The 22,283-nt window shown below is 42.6% G+C and overlaps 1 protein-coding gene across 1 annotated transcript in view; it reads left to right on the top strand.

The window, feature by feature from the left end:
• LOC119159960 (neprilysin-2) overlaps positions 1-22,283 on the top strand; it is a 96,705-nt gene that overhangs the window by 34,465 nt on the left and 39,957 nt on the right. Inside the window, exons 6-10 of the mRNA XM_037412745.2 lie at positions 2,809-2,904; positions 9,916-10,200; positions 14,357-14,554; positions 17,292-17,521; positions 21,753-21,881. Coding sequence (XP_037268642.2) covers positions 2,809-2,904; positions 9,916-10,200; positions 14,357-14,554; positions 17,292-17,521; positions 21,753-21,881 — 938 coding nt within the window. The remainder of the gene's footprint in view (positions 1-2,808; positions 2,905-9,915; positions 10,201-14,356; positions 14,555-17,291; positions 17,522-21,752; positions 21,882-22,283) is intronic.

The following is a 22,283-nucleotide window of genomic DNA, read 5'->3' as shown; positions in this document are numbered from 1 at the left end:
CAATGGTACAAGGCGAGCACATTCCATTCTGCTTATTGCGAAGTTAGGAACCCTACATAAGCTTCCAGGACACGTCAGGGACACTCTGAAGAGTGAGTTGTAAGTTACAGCCACACGTTGTGTCAGCACTCACATTCAAGCGCAAGATATATCATTCGGTTGCACCAACTTGTGTTGAACAGCCACTATAAAGGCAGTACATTGTCAATACTTGTGGATTAATCATTTTCCTGAGATTAGAGTCAGTAGAAGCACCACTGTAGCGAACATCAACCAGATCGGACTATGTACAAACTATGGGCAGTTCAAAGAGCTGGCAATAAACGTTAGGAAGTGCTGAACAACGCCCAAAGACAACGTTTGTCAACTATACATGGCAGACAACGTCAACCTACTATAGGCTATACTGCCCACCGATGAGCAATGTTATGCTGTAGCGTTAAACTGAAACACCTCAAAAGAAGTAGCGCAAAAAAACGAGGGCCAAAACAACAGCGTTGTGTGAAGTTGCTTGTGCCGGACGTGAGAGGAAAATCTGTGTGCATTAAAACATTTTTAAACTTAATACAGTCAATTATGAACTTAATATTATGAACGTATTACAAATTATTTTTGAACTTAGTAAAGTCTGTCCAATTTGAATTATGAGCTTCATAAATTGTATCTTCTTTCTTGTTATTTGTGAATGTACGATTTTATGTGTTCAGTGTGTATTTTCTTGTCCCCACTTTTACGTGGGCTCTGAAGAGCCTGCAGAATATTCAATTAAAAAGAGCATTGGCGCAAAAGGTAATGATGGCATATGTCTGAACATTAAAGCAACCATATGACCCATTGTACCAGATATATTACTAAGTAAAGTGCACGCTTTCACACGTTGGTATGACATGGCGGATAAATTATAGCGTGTACCAAACTCCAGTTTTTTTTTTATCATCTATGTCGTACTAACAAGCCCAAGCATCCAAATTAAATAGCTTGAATTCGCCGACAAACGTGAGCCGGTAGTGCAGAACATACTAGCAGAAGCAAGCATTCGCAGAAACTGCCTCAAAGTTAGACCAAATGACTGAGCGCTTAGCAGCATTAGTCACTTGTCTCAGCCACTATCCTAATCTAGCATCCACAAGCCACCATTAGCCATGATTTAGTCAGGTATATCCACTGCTAAACAACAGTTTTCAGTCAGTAGGCATCCTTACGCAATCAGCGTAAGGACGCCTACTGCGCAATTAGCGGCAATAAAGATTGCTGGAGTGGAATGCTATGCACATTTTGACTGTCTGGAGGTACGTAACTCAAGCCAAACTCTAAGCACAAAAATATCAAACAGGAAAAGGGCTGTTGATTGTATACAAGTAAATGCTGCTCATGACATGAAATACACCTTTTGGGATGTCGTGTGCCTCGAGACACCACAATCGAATAATAGGTGCAATGAAATGTTTTCATTTGTGCGCTTCATTCATGCCAGGCTATGCACTACATTTTTCACGTTATTCATGTGAGATCACGCGATCATGACACGATGCCTCATGAATGTTGCAAAGCTATTGAAAGCTGATTATCGCTAGCTTTGGCATTATTTTTGAGGCACTCATTGATTAAAAAACTATCGATTGTGCAGATATCAATACAAAATGAGAAGGGCAATCAGACGGGCCATTGGTAGTATTACAAGCGTGATTTGTCCAATTAAGTGCAACTAGTAATATCATTTTTGGTCGTCAGTATTGCAAATACTTTTTCAAGAGCCTACTAATAGCAACACACAATTTGCTTCATTCATGAGCAATCGTTCGCCACACAAATTATTTCTTCAGTAAAACTGAATATATATATATATATATATATATATATATATATATATACTAAAGGATCAGATTTAAAAAGCAACCAGAAAATCTTTTGAAATAACTAGAATAAATACTTATAATTTTTTTTCGAATCATACAATTTACTAAATATTTGATGTCGTGCAGTTCGGCCTAATATAAAAGCTTCCCGCAATAATGAACATTTCATCTCGAAGATCTTTGAGCCCAGTAACGTAGCGAAGAAACACCAGAGCATCAACATTCTTCCAATTCAGCCCTCTTCTCATTCTCCACCATACAGCATGTGCTGGGGAACTTCAATGCATTCACGTGGTTCCTTTTTGCTATTGGTAGTTTTCTCAAATAAACTCTTGATAGCACGATCTATTGCTTATTCTTACCACCAATAGTACAGTAGTGATTCAGCTATTAGAAGTATCGATAGCTGAATCACTACCAAAAGCTCTACATCCCTACTGGTTATATACTTCATGAACACCTTGACATTTTGCCACGCACAAACCCATCAATTTAGCCACAAAGCCTATTGTCTAGGCAAGCATATGCGGCGGACACCTCCAAAAAGCCGCGTGCTTTATGTCATGCATAATATGTATGCATGATGCACGCGTAGATAAAAACGCGTGTCACCCTGAAAATTGCGAAATATGACGTAAAACCTGTTCAGAACTGGAAGCACTGAAGTAACTTTATCTCTTGCCCCACGGCTGCTTTGCACGAACTACAATGCGCAGCTGGTTACCGAAAACCCGCGCGCTGCAACTTGGCCGTGGAAGTGGCGTTTAATGAAGGCGTTAAACTAGGGACCCGTGTACTTTCACTTACGCGCATGGGAAATCACTCCAGGTGGCCTACATTCTCTGAGTCCTTCCCCACAGCGCGCTAAAAATTATATAATAGTTTTCGCACCAAAAGTTCCCTGATGCGCTCTATGTGAGCATCACTAATTCTTCTTCTCTTCTTTCTGTAGTACGACAGATCGAGAAAGACACAATCAACGTGACTCAGAAGCAGTTCATTGGCATTTACGATCTCGGCGAACACACGGCTCCACACGTCACTGGAAGTAGGTGAAAATACTGAAATCATTTCGCTGTACCAACCGAACACGTTGTTTTTCTGTCGGGAAACCATTCTTAGTGTAAGCTAGTATCTTTATTGTGATCGTCCTTTTGTATAACGTAGATGTAATTGATATGGTGTGTATAATGGCCAGCTATAACAACAACTATTGCAACACGCTATTTCAGGTGTCATTTCAGTACTTGAATGCTACATTGTCGAGAAATCACAAACCAACCAAATAGGAAGTGCACATAAGGGGGAATATTTGGGATGTCTCAAGCTTTATGACTCATTTTTTATACATCGCCCAGTGAATCATAAATATGAGCTTATATGTATACTACATAGTTGAGGCGAAGAATCGGATGTATAAGTTTAAAGCGAGTTCGTGAGGTACAGAAACTATCTTGTCAATGCGCCAGGCACCCGTCGACCTCCCCATTCGTGCGCTTGGTTTACATAATGAAGTTGAGAGACGTGGTCATGTAATATAAAGAACACTCCAAAATAGCCAGATAAGATTATCTACACTTTCGAGTTGTCTTTGGTGAATTTTCAAAGGAATCCTCCAAGTTGTAAGGTGAAAATTCACACGTATCATGCGAACATGGCATTGAAAAGTGTCTCAAGGCGACTCTGACAACTTATTCAAAAGTCTTGTAGTGGCAGTCTCTAGTAGCATCTATGTTGTATCCTTTAGCGCCTTAGGAGATACCGTGCGTGTCACGCATAGGACGCCCACTGACCCTACACTAGTTTACAGGACTACACACAGCCAGCAGAACTGGCCGCGTAAGAGACAGGATAAGCAATAAGAATTTGTAAAAATGGTTTTTCTTGCGTACTATTTCAAATATGCGGCCGGTGCTGCACCACGATAAATCGTTTATATGTCTTTTAGGAATTGTTCTTTTAAATGAAATATTTGAAAATTGTGCAGAAGCCTGCTATTACCCTATTTTTAAGTAGCAAGATATTCGTTGCAGTTCAAGGGCTATAAGCATATGGGAAGGTTGCAGTGCATTTGTACTTCCAGAAAAATATTGGCTCCTAAATACAGCAGGATCATCAAGCTTTATGATAGGAAATTATATATATGGTCGGGAACGTCTTAGTGGTGTCTTATTCGCAACAATAAAAAGTATTATCGTTTAACCATTCAAAGAAATAGGGCCAGCTTGGAGTACAAGTGGAAGGCCACCCGGGCCACACACGTTGGCACGGAATTCAAAGATGCCTATCAGTCACATGGCCTTTGCCCGAAAGACGCTGAAACTCTACCAAGGCAGTTGAATAGTGAGCTATACGTGGATAAAGAACAGCATCGGGAATTACTTTCTAAATGTCTCCATGAGGAAACCCAAAAGGCTAATGAGCCTATGAACTTCCGTGCAAGATTACGCACTTAAAACGCTTTCCTCGGACATTGAAGGAAATAAATATTCACTCTTCATAATGTGCTTACTTTTATAACAAAAATATAACCCACGCCGATGCGCAGAACTTCTTAGTTAAGCCAGTGACATGCACAGTTTAAGGCCTACGCACCCTTGACCTACCTCAAAGGTACTTTTCTGACAGGGCTGCACAGCAGGCGCCCGAGGAAGTTTGCCAGGCGAGACGTTTCAACAACAACAACAAAAACAATGGTAATGAAGTTGAGTGTCTGACTGGTGCCTTTTGAACGGGTCTGTGAATTGGGTGTTATAATGTTGTATTTTTTGATGCAATGAACATTTACAAATTAGAAAGCTTTCTTCTCAAAGCAAGCTTTTTGTACTTTTGTTCCTTTATCTCACCAAATACTAAATCTAGAAACGTGAATTCCGGACAGTACTTCGAGGAGGTGCTAAGGAAGATGCTGAAGAAGACATATTGTTGTGTGAAGAACGGCTCTTTTTCAACGCAACTAATTGCTATTAGCGAGTTATAAGTAGGTACTTGGAGCAAAAAAATACCAAAAACAAGAACGACAATTTTCAGTCCTGAATTGGTATTAGTAAGAAAGAGAATGACATATAATCAAAATGACCGTAAAATATTTGCTGTGGCTTTTCATGTTATAGAGAAAAAGGCACATAAACTTTGCCTAAAATCAATGGTGGGTATATGGCTCACCTTGTCTCCTAAGCTGTCTCGAGTGAATACACCACGTGCACTATGTAAAAGGACAAGTGTAAAACAGTTCCGCTGAAACAAAACATTATTTATTGACTAAAACAAACATCAAATTAAAAGCTAACAAGCAAGCAATTTACACCAACCATCTAATAAATGATGTACTGAAATATATATACATCCTTTATTGTGTGAAGTACGTAAAATTCGTGGCAACTAGCCCTATTGGCATCGTACTCACGGGCACAAAAAAAGTATGTCTTAAATCTGGCCTGGCATGTTAGTCCATTTCCAATTACTCTAGGCTCCACGGTTAGCTCTATCAATTTCAGTGAATCAGGCTCGGATGTTTATGTAGCTCCTTGGAGGTACCCCATTCGCTGTCCTAGTCGCCTACGGCACTCAAGCTTCGGTGCTCTCTAGCCTATCACTTTGACTGCTCCCAAGTGACACTGACGCTTACCACGAAGAGGCTCCTGCAGAATGTCTTGTGGGTCAATCGCGTCGGGCCATCACAAAGAGCAGTGTTTCAGGTACTGTAGGAACAATTTTAAAAATGTAGCGTGATGTACAGGAGGTTTTTCTGGCTGTTGACCAGATACTCACCAGATACTCCACGAACTAAAAAGTGCTGTCGCCCACTGCTCTCACCGTCAGTGCGATGCTGGCTTGACGACTTTCGCCAACTGGTGCCATGCGGAAAATACGGACTCCGTTGCTATCAGTTGCCAACCAGACCTTATGTCCCGGGGTATGAGCTCTCTCACAGCCAATCAGTCGTGTTGGTGCATTGCACATAACAACAAGTGTGTTTCTACTTCAGTGCACACATTGAAGTACCAGCTGTCAGAAAACGAGCGCTCAAAAAGGGCGCGCCGCCAAATTTTCGCGATAAAGCGCCGGAAGGATGCCTCGAGGTCAACAATAAAAAAAGAAAACAAGCATCCAAAGACTCCCCCAGCGCGCGTTCCTCTCCCCTCGGAAGCGTGGGTTCGCCGACGAACCTCCTCTCATCAGCGACCCAGCAAGCCCTGGAACGTTCTCGATGGAAAGGGGCGTGGTGATGCAGGATTGCGTCATCCGTCGCAGACGGCCCTCGTACCGTCTCGCCCTTTCCCCAGCTTTCGCTGCGTATCGCACCGACGAAATGATGAGAACTTTCTGGAATGTCGAGCGGAAAGTATTTAACCGAGCAGCAGAGATGGGAGATCAGGAGAAGAAGAAAGTTAGCGCCAGTGGGCGTGAGGTATTCCGCCGCGTCTGTCGGTGAAGGTTTTGTCCTTAGTGACAAAGCAGGAGAAGAAGAAAGGATGCGCCAGAGTGCGTAGGGTGTTCCGCCTTGTGGGCGAAGCCTTTTGTCTTCCGTGACAAAGGAGGAGAAGAAGAGGATTTCCACCTGAGGGGTGAAGACTCGAGGTTCAGGCAAGAGTGTGTGTCTACCACTATCGAGTGAAAACAAGTGGCAACAGCTGCGTGTGTGAAGCCGACGTGTTTCCGGCGAAGAAGTATGGTGCTTGGAGAGCGGCCAAATGAAGACGCGAGGTTTCCTGGAAGAGAAACTTCGGAGGCAGCGGAGCGACAACAACACTGGACTTTGAGTGAGTGATTCTCGGAAGAGCATCATTCAGACTTTTGTTCCAAGAACTTTGGACTGAATAATTTTTCTATAAGTTTTCTAACTCTTTAGTCTTTAAGTGTCTTGGCTGTTCGATGCATGCGACTTCATTGTAGTGAGTATTGTTGTCTGTGTACGTTGTTTCGAGTGTGGCTGATTGTACTGTGTAGTACATTGTTTGATTGGTGACACGTTGTATTCAACTATTGTCGAGTGTGGATACTTGTGTATCATTTTGATCTGCCATAACTGAGAATATAATTTTGTTTTGTTTATCAACTCTCGGCTGTGACTTGTTATTTGTCACAGCCGGCGTCCGCTGGCGCGCCAAATAGGACCACTTCTAAATTGTCCACGCTTTCGTGGTGCGGTTCGGGGGGCCGATACTTCGGCTCTTGGAGTTAGCCCGGCGATCGCCTCCATAATTAACGGGACCCATGACACCAGCGTGCGGGCTGCCTTTGCTCCGGTGTGCAAATTCGATTCCAGCGTACCGGCCGCCTTTACTATGGTGGAAAAACTAATAGAGGCCTGTCTACTTCCATTAAGGTGGCACATTTGATAATTCCAGGAGCTACAAATTAAGTTAGCCTACGCTATGTGTCTGTCCTATCTGCGTCGCTCCTTCGGGTCGATAAACCCGAATAAATATTATAATCTAAGCTTTAACTTAAACCAGCCCTTCTATTTTAGATGCGTGTTCAGCACTTTTGTCCTCTGGTTTACTTTTGCATCATGTGGTCGTGGATCTAAGTCGAGAGAATTGCACGGTTGAGACGTGATTTGTAGTAGTGACATTCATCTGGAATAAATATATGTAGTTCTGTTCTAGAGTAGTCTTTCCACATTGTTGATCATTCAGGTATAGCCAACAGTAGAGTCGTGTGCCGTTAGTAAATGTAGAGAGAAGCTTAATATATGCCATGTCACACTATAGCAACCCGCCAAAATTCATATTTGTTATTTTTGCATGGATTCTATCACAATACAATCTTGTGCTAAACACCTCATTTAAGCAAGAATAGGTAACCTGCTGTAGAAGCAAGGGTTTGGGCAATCAAACTTAATATGAGCCATGCATAACTATCCACGAAAAATGCCGGTTCTTATATGGCGTCTGTCACACTTGGAGTCACTTTGGGGTATTGATGTGTATTACCCATCAACCGTTCTTTATTTCCCTTTCAAGTTAATCAATGGCCTTGCAATACATTCTGGCTATTAGGTTACCAATATTGGCATTAAAATCAGGTAGGGAGCTTTTCTTAGACTACAGATGCACGTCCCAGCTGATCATACCCTGCAGAAGAACGCATTTCCGCTCATGCATTCGGCTTTAACTGTAGATAATGTCCGGACTGCTGTAACGCTAACCCGACATGCAAAACACGTAGTTCATGCGTCGTGACGCAATAATACGACATCTATTAGCATGTTTCCAATGCGCTGTAGATTCCATTAACTAGTCGCGATGCGCATTTACAGTACCCTCACTTTCACTTACTAAAATTGGCCTGCAATATAAGAACACTCGACCATTGTGGGAGTTGTTGAAGAGGAAGAGCGTACTGGCATACCTCATTTTTACATGTAATGAAGTCGCTATCGCTTGCAGGCCAGTTGAAGTGTGAAAGAAGTTTCCTATGGTGTCGTGTTAGGGAAGGTAGACACTAAGCGAGTGGTACATGGCACCTGTTGTGGTAAATAAAAGCGGGAGTCTTGTAGTACGGTCACATGCTGAACGAAGTGATGAAAACTGACGCTTTTATACTGCACTTATGTAAAACCAGACAGGACTTTCGTATATGGTAAATATTGAAAGTTTATGGATGTAACATGCATGTGCGAAAAAACATTGAAAAGAGGGCGCTTTCTGTATTTGACTCCACACCCAAGATAATTGTGCACTACGGGGGCAATTGATTCTGTGTGGTGAAGTCCGGCCAGGTCGACAACTTGTTCGCATGCTTGAACTATGTTAAGCCTGAAGTACAGTCCACAGTGGAAAGAGAGGACCAATCGGTTCTCCCTTTTTAGACGTACTAGTGAGAAGGCAACAATATAATTTGTCCTTTTCGGTGCTCAGGAAACCCACCCATACATCACGCTACCTCCACTGCAGCGCGAACTACCACCCACTCCTTAAGCTTTCTGTGGTGCGAGGGCCGAAATAATAACCACAGCTGCGGAAAGGGGAAAGCGATCAAATCATCAGTTACGTCGGCACCAACAGCTACACAAAATCGCCTGTGCCAGCGGAACAGTTGCCCATACACTGAAAAAGGCAGGGTTCAACGTCGCAGACAAAACACCCACCAGCATCGCCAGCTTCATTCCTCTCTCAACGATCACGCGCCTGCGGAAATATCTTAGGATGGCGTATACCAGATCCTGTGCGCCGACTATCCAGCTTCCTTTATTAGGGAAACAAACAACTTTTGCGAAATGATGCGAGAGCACAAGAACGACCTCCTTCGAATGAAAATCCAACCAAGCAAAGTAGCGGAACACTTCGAATGGTTTGACCACCTCATTTACCCAGACGGCGCCTGGATTATAGTACAAAAAATTAACACCTGCCAGTGACTCCTCCTTCAATCATGGCCCATTAAGCAGACAGCAGAGAACATCAACCACTCCACGGGGTCTTTGCCCTGCCTCTACTGCCAGGGTTCGGGACGGGTCACGGCAAACCCCTACGGAAGGCGAGCAAGCATATATAAGCGCTGCACATCTCTGGCTTTCTCGCCCCCGAGGGATAAGCCCGTCTGATTTCAGAACTTCGAGTTTAGAATACAATTTTTGGATGGAGTTTCCTAATTGCCTTGTGTGTTGTGTTGTTTACATACATTCGATAATTCGTACAGTTGAGACCATTTCCTGTACCGTCCAATCAGGACTTAATAACTTTCTCTTAACAACAATTATTACGATTTTCACCACACGCAAGGTAGTTCGCAAAGAATATATGCGGTTTCTGTTGCATACGATCTGCATTTTCCTCCTCGTCTTATCGCCATTCGTGGAATCCAAAATAAATGTTTGGTAACTTATCAGTTCAGATTCACCATTAATTTTCGGTGTCATATAGTTCTTTACCAAATTTCGCGATATTTTAGCGACGGGCTGTCGAATATTCAGTTGGTAGCAACACTATCAAAAAAGGCTAAAGGGGCAATTAGTATGTGCGACTCAAAGCTGATATACAGCAATCAACCTGTCGATAAATTAATGATGTGAGAATACAGTCTATTACCATATTTGTCCTTGTTTTTCCAGAGGATTGGGAAAACTTGTTTTACAAGTATACCGAGGGTACCTACAAGGCGTCGCACCCAATCTGGACATTCCTACGCAGTACCAGTGTCATTAAGGAGCTCTTTGATAACCAATACGTGGGCAAAACTGGCCTGCAATACCTGGTTGCTTGGAGCATCTATAGGCAGTTGGTCGAGTTCACTGAGCCGTACAGATTCCGCGACGGAAAGAAGGCCGATGAAGCTTGCTTCGTGCACGTCAAGGACGTCATGAATTTAGCGATCCTTAGCAAGTTTTTCGAGTTGGGTAAGTACATTCACTGCACATCTTCGAAACAATTGCCATCATTATTTTGGAATTGTGCCGAGGTGACAAGCAGCAAATACAATATTTGCAGCGACACGGTACCTTCTTGATTATCTCAACTAGTGTTCATCGCTCCAAATAATGAGGGGTTCAGTCAGATGGAACACGTGCAACTCGGAATGTGCGTAGAGTGTCAAGACGCCAAGCGTGTGTTAATCGAACCCCAATGAAGGGGATCACGGACCACAGGCTGGCAGTGCTGGCCGCTGTTACCTTCTTCATCTCTGCAATTATTATGCTGTCTGCATGAAAGAAATACTGCGACTTTGCATGTTTCCTTTATTGGTGAACACTCCGGGCTTTTTTTGACGCAAGGCATTCATGTCGCTTCCACTAAAAAAACGTATAGCAGCTTCAGTGCTATGACACCTGAGAAAATGTTGCACGAGAATACAATGACTCTTATTGGGGAAGTACCCAGCACTGTTCTTACCTAAGCGTCAATGTTTCTAATGTTTGAGGAAGGCATGAAGGGTTTGCTCATTACGAGAACGATCTCGTTTGAAAGATTCACAAGCTTATCGTACATCATGTGGGCTACTTTTTGCTGTGCCTTATCGACTTCCTGCATGCTAAGGCAGTCTAGATGCGCCTCTTTCACATTCGAGTTTCGTCAAGTTTTGTTCTCCATCAGACGTTGGCACTTAGCGAGTCAGCAGCGAAAAAGAAACGGCGCCAGGGGAGGGTTATTTTTTCCCTCTACGAGATAGTGGTACTCCTTACTGCGCACCGCTGAAATCAACCTCAGCTTTGCAAAACATTTGGGCAGTATTAGGATAGTTCGATTACTTCTTGACTATTTCTGCCAATGATATAACATAATACCATCTTTCTTCAATTTAACAAACATTCGAGTGTTCCTACTCTTGTTTTGAACCGTGTTGAGTCGTTTGATACGAGCGTGATCACGCGACTAAACATGTATGCATGGACAACTTGTCAAGTGGTGCTTTTAAAGATAACCTATCCTATGAAACCTATGAAAGATAGCCTAGCCCTATCAGCTTCGCCAAGTTTATGTATCCACGTGGGTTAGGTAAACATTGTCACCCTACCTTTCCAGTTCAAAAATTATTTTGTTTTTTTTTGCATAGAGCCTTCTCCAGTGCTTTTATTGTGTACGAATCTCGCAACGTCGTTAACGAGAAATCGTGCAGGCTAGCGATGTGCACTGACTTTGTCGGAAAAGCGCTCGTATGCATCATGCCAGTGACGTTCCAATCATTCGAAAACGAGATTGATGGCTATTGTCTGTCACGAGTCACGTATACTTTATGCCTGTGTTGCTTTCATCGGCCGCGCTATGCCATTCGTTTTTATACTTCGTTTATAAGTGACAATAAATACACTGCAAGAAATGTTTTTCGTCACATTTTGAGAAAAGGATGTTTTATGAAGTAAGATTGCTCAGTAATTTAAACTTGATGACGGCTGAAATCTCTCGGCGGAGTTTTCTGACGTAGCACGCTACAAAGATGAGTCGCTGGTTATATATATATATATATATATATATATATATATATATATATATATATATATATATATATATATATATATATATATATATATATTGATCTTTGTAGCGCGCTACGTTAGAAAACTCCGCCGAGAGATTTCAGCCGTCATCAAGTTTAAATTACTGAGCAATCTTACTTCATAAAACATCCTTTTCTCAAAATGTGACGAAAAACATTTCTTGCAGTGTATTTATTGTCACTTATTAACGAAGTATAAAAACGAATGGCATAGCGCGGCCGATTAAAGCAACACAGGCATAAAGTATACGTGACTCGTGACAGACAATAGCCATCAATCTCGTCTTCGAATGATTGGAACGTCGCTCGCACGATGCATAACAGCGCTTTTTCGACAAAGTGAGAGCACGTAGCTAGCCTGCGAGATTTCTCGTTAACGACGGTGGCGTTCCTGCTCAAGGCTGGTTATTTTTTCACCCCCTTTTCTTTCTTCCTATTTACATTACATTTGTTTTTTAACTTCCTACATTCATTGCTATATATATATATATATATATATATATATATATATATATATATATATATATATATATATATATATATATATATAGTGCGCCACTCCCTTGGGGGTCGAAGAAGTAGAGGAAAATGAGTGACGTGATGGTGACGTATGTGATTGAACCGCTGTCTTCGTTCCCGTCGGCTCATCCCAGCACCGAAATCGTTCACGTTGTGCGCCTGGAGCCTTCGCACATCGAACCTAAGCGATGCATGTGTATAATGCCCATTCTCGCTACAGCCTTTTTTTTTTTTTGGATGCACCGAGTCGGGGCCTTCGCCGCCGGAGGGTATTGTGTACTATTTGGGCCGCATACCTAGAGGTCGGAGAAGAGGAGGACGGGGGTTGTCTACTGTTTGCGCCATCTTGGCTGTTCAAGTTTCGATCACTTTGTTGCTGTAAATATTGTAAATTAACCAGTCTTTTTTTTTTGTCTCCCCGTAACAATATATATGGGTATCCTGGAGATGACAGCAACGGCAGAATCCCTGCGCGAGCGTTCATAGATCTTTCGCGAGGCGACGCTTACTCAGTGATTTCAATGTTGAGGAGTTTCACTGACAATGAATGCATGGCACCGAACAGAAGTTTCGACAGGATATAGGACATGCGCTCTCCAGAACTTGAAAACGAGTATTTTATGTTAGTAGCACTATATATCGGTAGCTGACCTAACGTGTCATTTCAATGATCCCGAGCGGGAGTGCCTTAGAAGCAGTGCGCATTAGCGAGCGAGCGAGCGACTGCAAATTGCTGTAATTGATATCCAACTATAAGGTTTATCTTCAGTAAAGCATAAACTGAAGTCATCCCTGCTAACATTACGTCTTTTATTTTCTGTCTCTCATTCTTCAGTGCGTTGTTATAGGCACACTATCAAGAAAAAAAGTGATTACCCTATTTCTGTCTCCAGTGGTCCCACACCACCAATTCCCCACACAGCGGTTGCCGTTCGATGTGATTATGTACTACTTTCCACCAAGCACCAGGCGATTAATGCCCCCAATCTTTTTTTTTTTTGCTGGTAGGTACCCGGTGGTAGCAATTTTGTGCTTCTCAGAGCAGTGTTGGATGCTCGATTGTTTCATCAAGGCTATTTTGGGTTCAGGTGCACCATCACTTTTTTACAAAAAATTACGGGGTGACTTTCAAAATGAGTACCAAGAAAGAAGTGAGTGCCAAGTCGAGGTGCACCTTTACTCACTAGCAAAAATGGTTGGTCGCTGGTCATTTATTTCAGTGCAAGTCGCATTGGAAGCGGATCCTAAATCATATAGCCGCTGCTTCGGCAGTAAAGTTGAATCTTTCAGAACCGAGCTCAATCATCGGGCAGCACTTTTGTTCTAATTTTTCACACTTTGATTAGATTTTGGCCAAAACACTAGAGAAAGCCTAAGGTATATCAGCCCAGCATATTTTTATATGATATTAGGCAAACAATAACAAAGAAATAGTGCAAATAACGGCATTTCGCGTCTTTCTATTCTAGAGGCTCCTGAAGCGACCAGATCAATACCCCTCAAGTTCTTCTTACGGAGTTTTCAAAAGCACTGGACCTATGACGATGAATCGTGGACATCTCATAGGCTAAAAAGCCGTATTTGTAAAAAATTTGAAACATGAAGTACAATTACAGCATCAAGCGTGCAGTTTTGCTTCGAAGCTTGATGTTCTACAATACATTTCTTCAGAACGTCTGATAGGCAATAGCCAGCTCTTTTTGTAGAACATTAGGGTGTTTCGTTCTTTCTTATTTGTTATTTCTTCTCATTGCACATGAAAGTATTGGGTGAGCCAATAAGTCCTCCTGCTTTCTGGACGTTTCACTGAAGTCAATTTGAACCTGAGTATATTTCAAGAAATTTGAAGGTCAATCTGTTAGGTCAATTCTAAAGAAAAGACTTTGTATTAAATACCTAGTGAATATCGTCAGTGTACATTGTTAACGTTTTCTTGATCACTATTTGTTCTATTCTCATTGAACTAATGTGTTTGATGTTTGGGCGGGTAATATACCTGCAGATTCAGCTAACATGTTTTTTACATATTTTTTTTACAACAGTGGTTATACCTCAGATGGTAGAAGAGGTGAGGCAACTGGCGTTTCGAATCAAGGATGTATTCTTTGAAGCCGTGCAATCTTCAAGCTGGCTCCTTCCCAGTGTTCGAACACGATTATTTCAGAAGTTGAAGCAAATCGATGTCTTAGTAGGAAGCCCAGGAGATCAATTGGAACCCAAGTTCGTCAAACGTTTTTATGGTCAGTACTGTACGTTTAGGCGGCAGCGCCGGAGACATTAAGGATCAGCAATTAAAATTATTTATTCCTCGTGAAGATAACGTGACATAATATAGAAATTGCTATTTGAAGAACAAAACAGTTAAACGCAGTTGGCAAGGCGAAATTGTTCGTGGCACTAAATACACTAGTGGAAAGTTGTTTTTGGTCATTCTGCGTGCCACATTCATGGCAGGGCATTAAAATCAGTAGCTGAATAAACTGAATGTGCTTTTCTACTCCATACGGCTCGCGATAGCAAATGTATGATCTAGTCCAGAATAGAAGAACAGAACAGTGGCTTATTATTCAAAACTCATGAGGCGATGATTGGAAACATGCTGTTTCATGCCAATGCCTCATGTTTCTCTTCTATCTGATAACGGTAGAAACCTGTTTCAGTCATGTGTTCAGAATTAACCAAGCTCGTATTTTTGAAATCCTTCCATCAACTATGGCTAGAGACCTGAATCACTTCTGTGCCATCATCAACTTCATCCCATTTGACTTCGAAACAACTGTTTGGGTATAAGCGGCGGAATATTGCAGGCTTCTACAATTAAAAAAAACACACGCAGAGCCAAAAGCTAGGCTAAATTCCATGAAAAAGTAAAGTACGCCTAGGTATCTTCAACTTCTAGAACTGTTCTAATCAAAACCAGGCTATTGTGTATTGCATCAACTCAAAAAGGCAGTTTTCAATCAAGAACGAGTGACAGATTCACTGAAAAAACTCTATTCTAAAATAAAATAGGTGCACTTTCTTCCTCCTTTTTGCCTCTTAGTGACTTTCTATTAGTTTAGCACTACAGTATCATGTCCTCTGTTCGCTCCAACACGGTACTTGAAATAAAATACACATGAATTGGAGATATTGGGCACCTAACTATTCTCTAAAGAAGAAAAAAGCAGTCCGAAACGGCGTGGCGTAAAATGAACTGGAACACTTTTCAAGGTCTTCAATAGATGTCAAGAAAGGGAAAACATTGATCACAGTTCAGACGAGTACGTTTTCTGCCAGGAGGGGCAACTCGAACTTCAAAAACTAGTAATCTTCATTACACCCCTGCGACGAAGTACGGCACCGATGCAAGCGCACGAAATATGTTATTACTATCGCCAACTATTGCTATACTGTACATTTGAATTGCTTTACATCTATTTCACAAGCTAATGCACGCTCAAATAAAATAGGCAATTTGCCGTTTTAGACAATAAAAACGGCTCCTTCAAGTAGCGCAGCATCGGACTGCAGATAGTTCATGAAAGTTGCTTTTCTTTGACAATATTCACACAAATATACTGCTCACCTTGATTTGGGGATCCAGTTTGATCGTAATGCTAACACATGTTTTTAGTAACAGCATGATTATTTCGGAATCTTCAACTAGCGAACTGTTTTGAACGCAGAATAATCATCTGCTAAGAGGTTTCGCTACTAAAGTGAAATACAGCCGTGCAATCGGTGTTTCCTTTCTATCCAGTGCACAATATAGATCCACAGTTTTTATCTCAATGTGATACGGCAATGATAACCTGCAGTGCGCTTCCTGTAAAACAAATATCAAAAGGCCCAAACTGGCCCGAATCGCTTTGGACGAGGAGAGATCGCTTACAGCAGATTAAATTTTATGCAGTTCACTAAATGACAAGACTTACTGATTTATTGTGTATTTTAGTTTTTTGCTACACAAGGAATGCGGTTTTTGTATGGAACGATGACATTCAGTGGCGCCAACCCAAGATAAAGAAGTTTTTGGCTTTCGCCATCTTCTTCTATTCTGGATGATTTGCATACAAATGTTTATCTTGTGTGCGGAAACAAAGAAACAGATGACAGTGAATTCAGCAGCTCCTCCCGAGATGATTTTTTCAGCTCGGAAGTGAGCATCGCGGGTGCTCACTAGTGAAGTTGTACTTTGCGTTATTCCGCTCTTTGAAATTTCTCACCTAATCGTGTATCTTCACTAGTGAAAGAGCCTGAAGACGCTTTGTCTTCACAATTAAAGAATGATGTGGTGTCTTAAACTCTTATATTAGGTCAAAATTTTTAGCTACACAAATCTGGCTCAAGATGTTTTTAGAAGTACAATTTGTTGTGTATATTTGACTAAACATGTGGTTGAACATTCTGTCACATGCATTAGCTGATTTTCCGTCCATTCACACTCGACGTCAAGAATACAAAGTAGGCAGTTTTGGTCTGGGAACTTTTCAAAATATTGAGACGTAAGTACTTGGGTGTCGCAAAGTGCGAGTGCATGTGAGCTCAAAGCCTGTTGTAAAAATATACACCAAATCACGGGAGAGTTCGAGCTCAGACATATTTTTTATACTAATACGGAACAAATGCTCAGAACTCAATGAAAGGCAGCTGTTTTTTATTTCATTAGGTGCTATTCAGTGGTATTTTATTAGGTTCCGGGGCAAGCACCAAGCTGACATTGTAAAATAATGTCACTTCTCTGAAAGTAAAAAAAAACTACTAGGCATTGATTGCCTTCTAAATCTTTTTCTTCAGCCATTGTCCCATTCGTCATACTGATGATGCCGCCGCAGGTCTTCATTATTCATCGTTAGATAGCGAAACTTGTGCACATCCAACGAAAGTTCTGATGCTGCAATAATCTTTTCAACAGAAACAACACGCAGGTGTTCTTGTGTATCTTCTATGCAATGTAAGTTTCACATACTCATATGTGTTCAATTGCTTGCGCAGAAGCCCTTCCTGACGTGCCATTCAACCGACTCTTCCCCTCATGGATACAAGGTCGTCGTCTAAACACTCACTATCGCTGGAAAGACCAGAAAACTAAGTTTTACGACGAGGAGAGAGTCACTGCCTTTGTCATGGGGTTGAATACCGCAGTAATACCTACAGCACAACTTCTTCGTCCATTCTTTTACGAGTACGGACCATCCGCACTTAAATATGGGGGAATAGGAACGGTAAGCACTTATTTAGTTTTGCATAAGACATCAAGCATGCTGAACTTCGTGCCTGTTTTCCTCACTGTATTCACAAGTGCTGTCGTACTGCTGTAGTAAACCATGTGCGGGTGTTTACATACAAAAGAAGAAAGTCACAAAAATGAAAGCACTTTCTTTCTGAAAAACAGCTCAAAAAGAAGTTGCTCCGAGAATAAACCCCGCTTTGCGCTGATGTATTCTCACATCGAACTGCTTCTTCCCGCAGTCAGGAACGGGCTGCGAGCAATAATTGACCACGCCATTTAGTGATGAAAATAATCCTTTGAGATTCCGGTAAATGCGTGTCAGTGCGAGTGCGAGTGCTCGAATTGTACCGAAGGTCCGCGAACACAGTCCACGGCTCCAGTGGAGAAAATACCACAGCTACAAGAACGGCGGAAAAAAGGACGGCAGAGAAGGAGACACTGCGTAGAAAAGGCGCTAGCTTGAGAGCCGTTCGAGCAGTCACCCCTGAGGAAGAGACGAAATTGGTCGCGAAAGCATCGGGTCAGTTTAAAGTGTTTGATTTTAACGCTAGAAACTGATATAAAAGGAGCTCGAATGTTTGCGTTTTCGTTTTAGTTTTCACCCGGCCAGAGAGGTCTGCATGGAGTACGCTTACCTTTAAATAATGAAGACTTAGACGAAAGCGCAACTTCAACACGTAACTTGTATCTTCATTAGTACCCGGGCAAGTTGCGATCGGCGAATGATAGTCGCGATAAGCGACTACATCAATCATATTACGGTAGCTTGTACAACAATGTTACATAATTGTTGAACTCGGTAATACGGTAACTGAACTCGGTAATGCGCAGTTCAGGTTGGGCATGTACAACAGCCCTGCGGACGCAGTATACCATAGGAAGTGGCTGAACCTTTGTAGAGCTGCGAGAGACGACCCTGCAGATGAAGCTGTATAAAAGCTACAGTACACCCACCGTTAAATGGTGTACGTTTTCCGTGTTTCACAGCATAATACCAACTTCCTCTTCAGGAACGAAACCACCACGCACAACATTAGGCGACCGCAACCGAAGATGCACGCTTTCTCTGAGCGCGCGTTCACAATTAACAACAGTGAAAATGAAAACGCCAGAGTGGCAAGAAAACCACGACCGAGCGAGTCGAAGATGTTCACATTCATTCTGGCCCGTCCCGCCGCTACTGACGTCGCTATCTTGAAAATCGATTCGATTTTTTCTGCTTTAGAAGCACCAAAGTTTGCACAGAGTTCTAGTTATTCATAGCTCGCACCTTTTCAAACTTTGTTTTCGGAGATAGGCCGGCAGAAACAACACGAGCGAATGCACCGGCTGCGGCGGTGGCAGATATAAGATGGTTGTACATAAACGTGAGTCACGTTAGGGCATGCCGACTCGCTGCTGCTGCACCGTCTTTTCAGAGTTCTCGGCTATGGTAATCTAAACTAGGCTCTTGATGAACGTGCCCTCGTTGAGGCTGTAAAGCTCCGCCAAGCTGCAAGGGTAGTTTGCAGTTGGAGCCAATTCGAGCCACCTCCGATGCCTTTGCTGCTATGTTGAATCTGCGGCAGGCTGGTTAGATCACGTGCTTTTATCTAGCGCAGTCAAAGCCGTGAAGCGGAAACCAGACCCGCTTTTGCATGGCGGAAAGTTGGTCTCGGACCAATTCTTGCGTGCTGGCCGCGTGGCATGGTTTTCGGGCCGCTTGGCCTGCTAAACGAGCCAGTTTGTGGAGCGTTTGGGTGCTCTCACTCTCTTCGAGTCCAAGTGTGAATGCGCCCTAACGCTTATCTAGACACGTGAGATACACTAAGAAACGTTGAATACTAAAAGAGGAGGCGTCGTCGCCACCGGCCACTGTTTGACCGTAGCGGCTACGGCTATCCACGGCCTCCGGTCGCAGAGCGCATACGAACAGCGCCGAAACGCAGCCGCGTAATATGAGGGATATCACTGCGTCTTCTCTCGAAATGTGCTTCAGTGTGTGCAGGTGACCATTGCAGAATGCATAATTCTTTCTTTAGGCTCGTCAACTTTTAAAGGGGCATCAAATAGAAACCCATAAAGAACCCGGCCATCATGACCCTCACTTCACACTTCTTTAGTGGTATACCACAGCACATTCAGTTGGCGTCATCACTGTCTCGTGCCTTTTACTGGAAGTTCGTGTGCACGCATACAGCCAGTTGTAACCACTCGTATTGTTAAGTCTTCTTTGGTGATTCATCTCTGCGCTTATTGGTTATGAAAACATAGAGCACGCGAACATTCCAAATAGGAGATCGCCTTTCTGCCCACCACCACCTTTGCTGCTTCATCTAGGATACCTTTGGATGCGCTCTTTTAGGTATTTATTCAAGCGAAGAAAGGCGACAGCTTGGACACGTTTTATGCACTGTAATTACGAAAAACGTGGCATGTATGACATGGCTTTTCTCTATTTTTGATGGCGTGAACCACACGAAGCACTTTCTTTCTATGGTTTTACTTTATGTCAAATCATGGTTTTCGGTAGAAAGTGTTCCACACAGCACCATCACACTTTTATTGACATATACACGCAACGTGCAGTGTGTGTTGGGGGGGGGGCAGGGTATGGGGAAGGTGTACTTTTCAATAATCATCAGCATCTAATGAAAATCTTCATTCATAAGAACATCAAAAGTGTTTATTGTACGCAAAGATGCCCAAACATCTAGTTTGAAGTTCCTTCAAATACTAATCTCGTTATGTTGTTACACGTGGCAGGTTTTTCTTTTGTAATAGCGAAATATTACCTCATTGAAACTCATGGCATCACGACCCTAGTCTGTACCCCAATCTTGTACACAAGAGGATTAAGTCACGCTCTGCATACAGCGAGCTGAAGAATACGTTGGGGGCATGAATTATAGCACGTCACCAAGACGAACACAGGAAGTGGTGAGAAGGTGAACTTGGTCACCCAGAAAATTGAGGGGGTGAGGAGAGAGCCGCACAGGTGAAGAGCTTGTATTTTTTCTATGAACGTGCATTTGTCTTATAATTATCGTGCCAGATCATGTGAGCATTCTGAGAGAAGGGGTTTCCTTTGTACGACAGCCGGCGTAAATGATCCCGCATGATTTGTATTCTAAGTAATATTCAACAATACCAGGGCTTCAGCAAACAGTAGCACCATGCGTATACTACAGAGTGGTTGCCTGAGCCGTCATACGAGTATATTAAAGACGATAGTCTTTTTGGGGGCCTTCGACAGAAAAATTTTGGTCTGTCTTTTGGTCTGTCTGTCTGTACTATTGTCTGTTTGTCCTTCCTTAACCATACTTCAAATGGCACCAAACGGCTGACCCCATCCACAGCACCCACCCATATTGCTCAAAGTTTAGCGTGCATAGTTGTGCGATTGTCAATTAAAAAGCAATTATTGCTCATATGTGAGGCGCCACAATAACACGTCGATGTTTTGTATGTCTGCCTTCATACTAAAAGAGGCACACACAAGTAACTCTAAGGACTGTAGCGTTAATCGCGCTGCGCTGACAGTGCAACGTGATGCTCAAAAAGTTGTTTCGAACGCTTTGCTACGACGACACGGTGGGGGCACTTGCCCGTCGCTTTGCGTTCTACATCTTGTCACCTACAAGACAGGAGCCATATTTCTCCGCGGACGCACACGCCTTCGTTTTTGAAGAGAACTGCCAGATGGCACTCGTGTTTAACGTGCTTCGATGCGCTCGTTTGTCTCCGCTAAACGCTCGAGGCACTCTAACGCAACGCCTCTAGAATACCATTCACCATTTTTTTTTTGCGCAGAACATCGAATGAAAGTTTTTTCCACTCTCTCCAGACGCAAGACTATCGTTTTTCAGCGACATTTGCGGTGTAAGATGAAGATTCGGGGCCAATGTTTTTTTGCCGCTTTCACGCAATGCTGAAGTTTGTGCAGTCGCTAGGAACCACTACGTGAAAAGACGTCTTTTTTTTGCTTCTACGCGCTCTGTTAGTAACGTTAGCATTCTCGAGACTCGTCCCTGGTGTCATGAATTTTGAAATGACCATTTTGTTTTCTTTATGCGCACAGTGTGCTGTTCAACCTAGCAAACACTCGAATAATATTGAACTTCAAAAGATTTATGCCTCCACAGACATTTTCAATAGTGACTGATGAATTGCTAATGCTCTAAATTGCTGATACACTGGCATAAACTGCGTTGTATATTACCTATCACGCGTTTTCATTTCAGAAAATAGGCCGCACGCTGATGCAGGGATTCGATGACGCACATTTGGGAAGCGAGTTTTGGAAAGCTAAAGATGTGAAAAAAGAATACACTAAGAGGATGCTCTGCTTGAGGAGATCATACAGATCAATTGTAAGTATTGCTACCTTTTTCTGTTGTTTTCAGCACAATTATGCACACAAGTATGGTGTGCCAGCTATCGCACAAAACTTTCTTGAAAAACATAGGAACGGAAATAGGCCAAGCTGATCTGGCACCTACTGTCACGCACTAGAGGCCACAGAGACAAGAAAACAAGAACAGTGAGACAGTAAGACGTGAATGTCTACTGTCATCGAAAGACTGACACTCCTTGTTCTTGCCTTCTTCGCCTGTTTTGGCTGGCCAAGGCTTGGCGGCCTAGAACACCGGGTGGCGATGTTATTCCCTGTGCATTAGAAATCCACTTCATAGTTTTCGTTAAAGCTTTTAAGTAATCAGGCACCGTGTTGATTGTATCTTCACGAATAGTCACTATATTGTGATAATGTCAAT

The sequence above is a fragment of the Rhipicephalus microplus genome, chromosome 3 (assembly GCF_043290135.1).
Source record: "Rhipicephalus microplus isolate Deutch F79 chromosome 3, USDA_Rmic, whole genome shotgun sequence".
NCBI classification, from domain to species: Eukaryota; Metazoa; Arthropoda; class Arachnida; order Ixodida; family Ixodidae; genus Rhipicephalus; species Rhipicephalus microplus.
The sequence above is the reverse complement of the archived record's forward strand: the minus strand, read 5'-3'. Positions and strand labels throughout refer to the sequence as shown.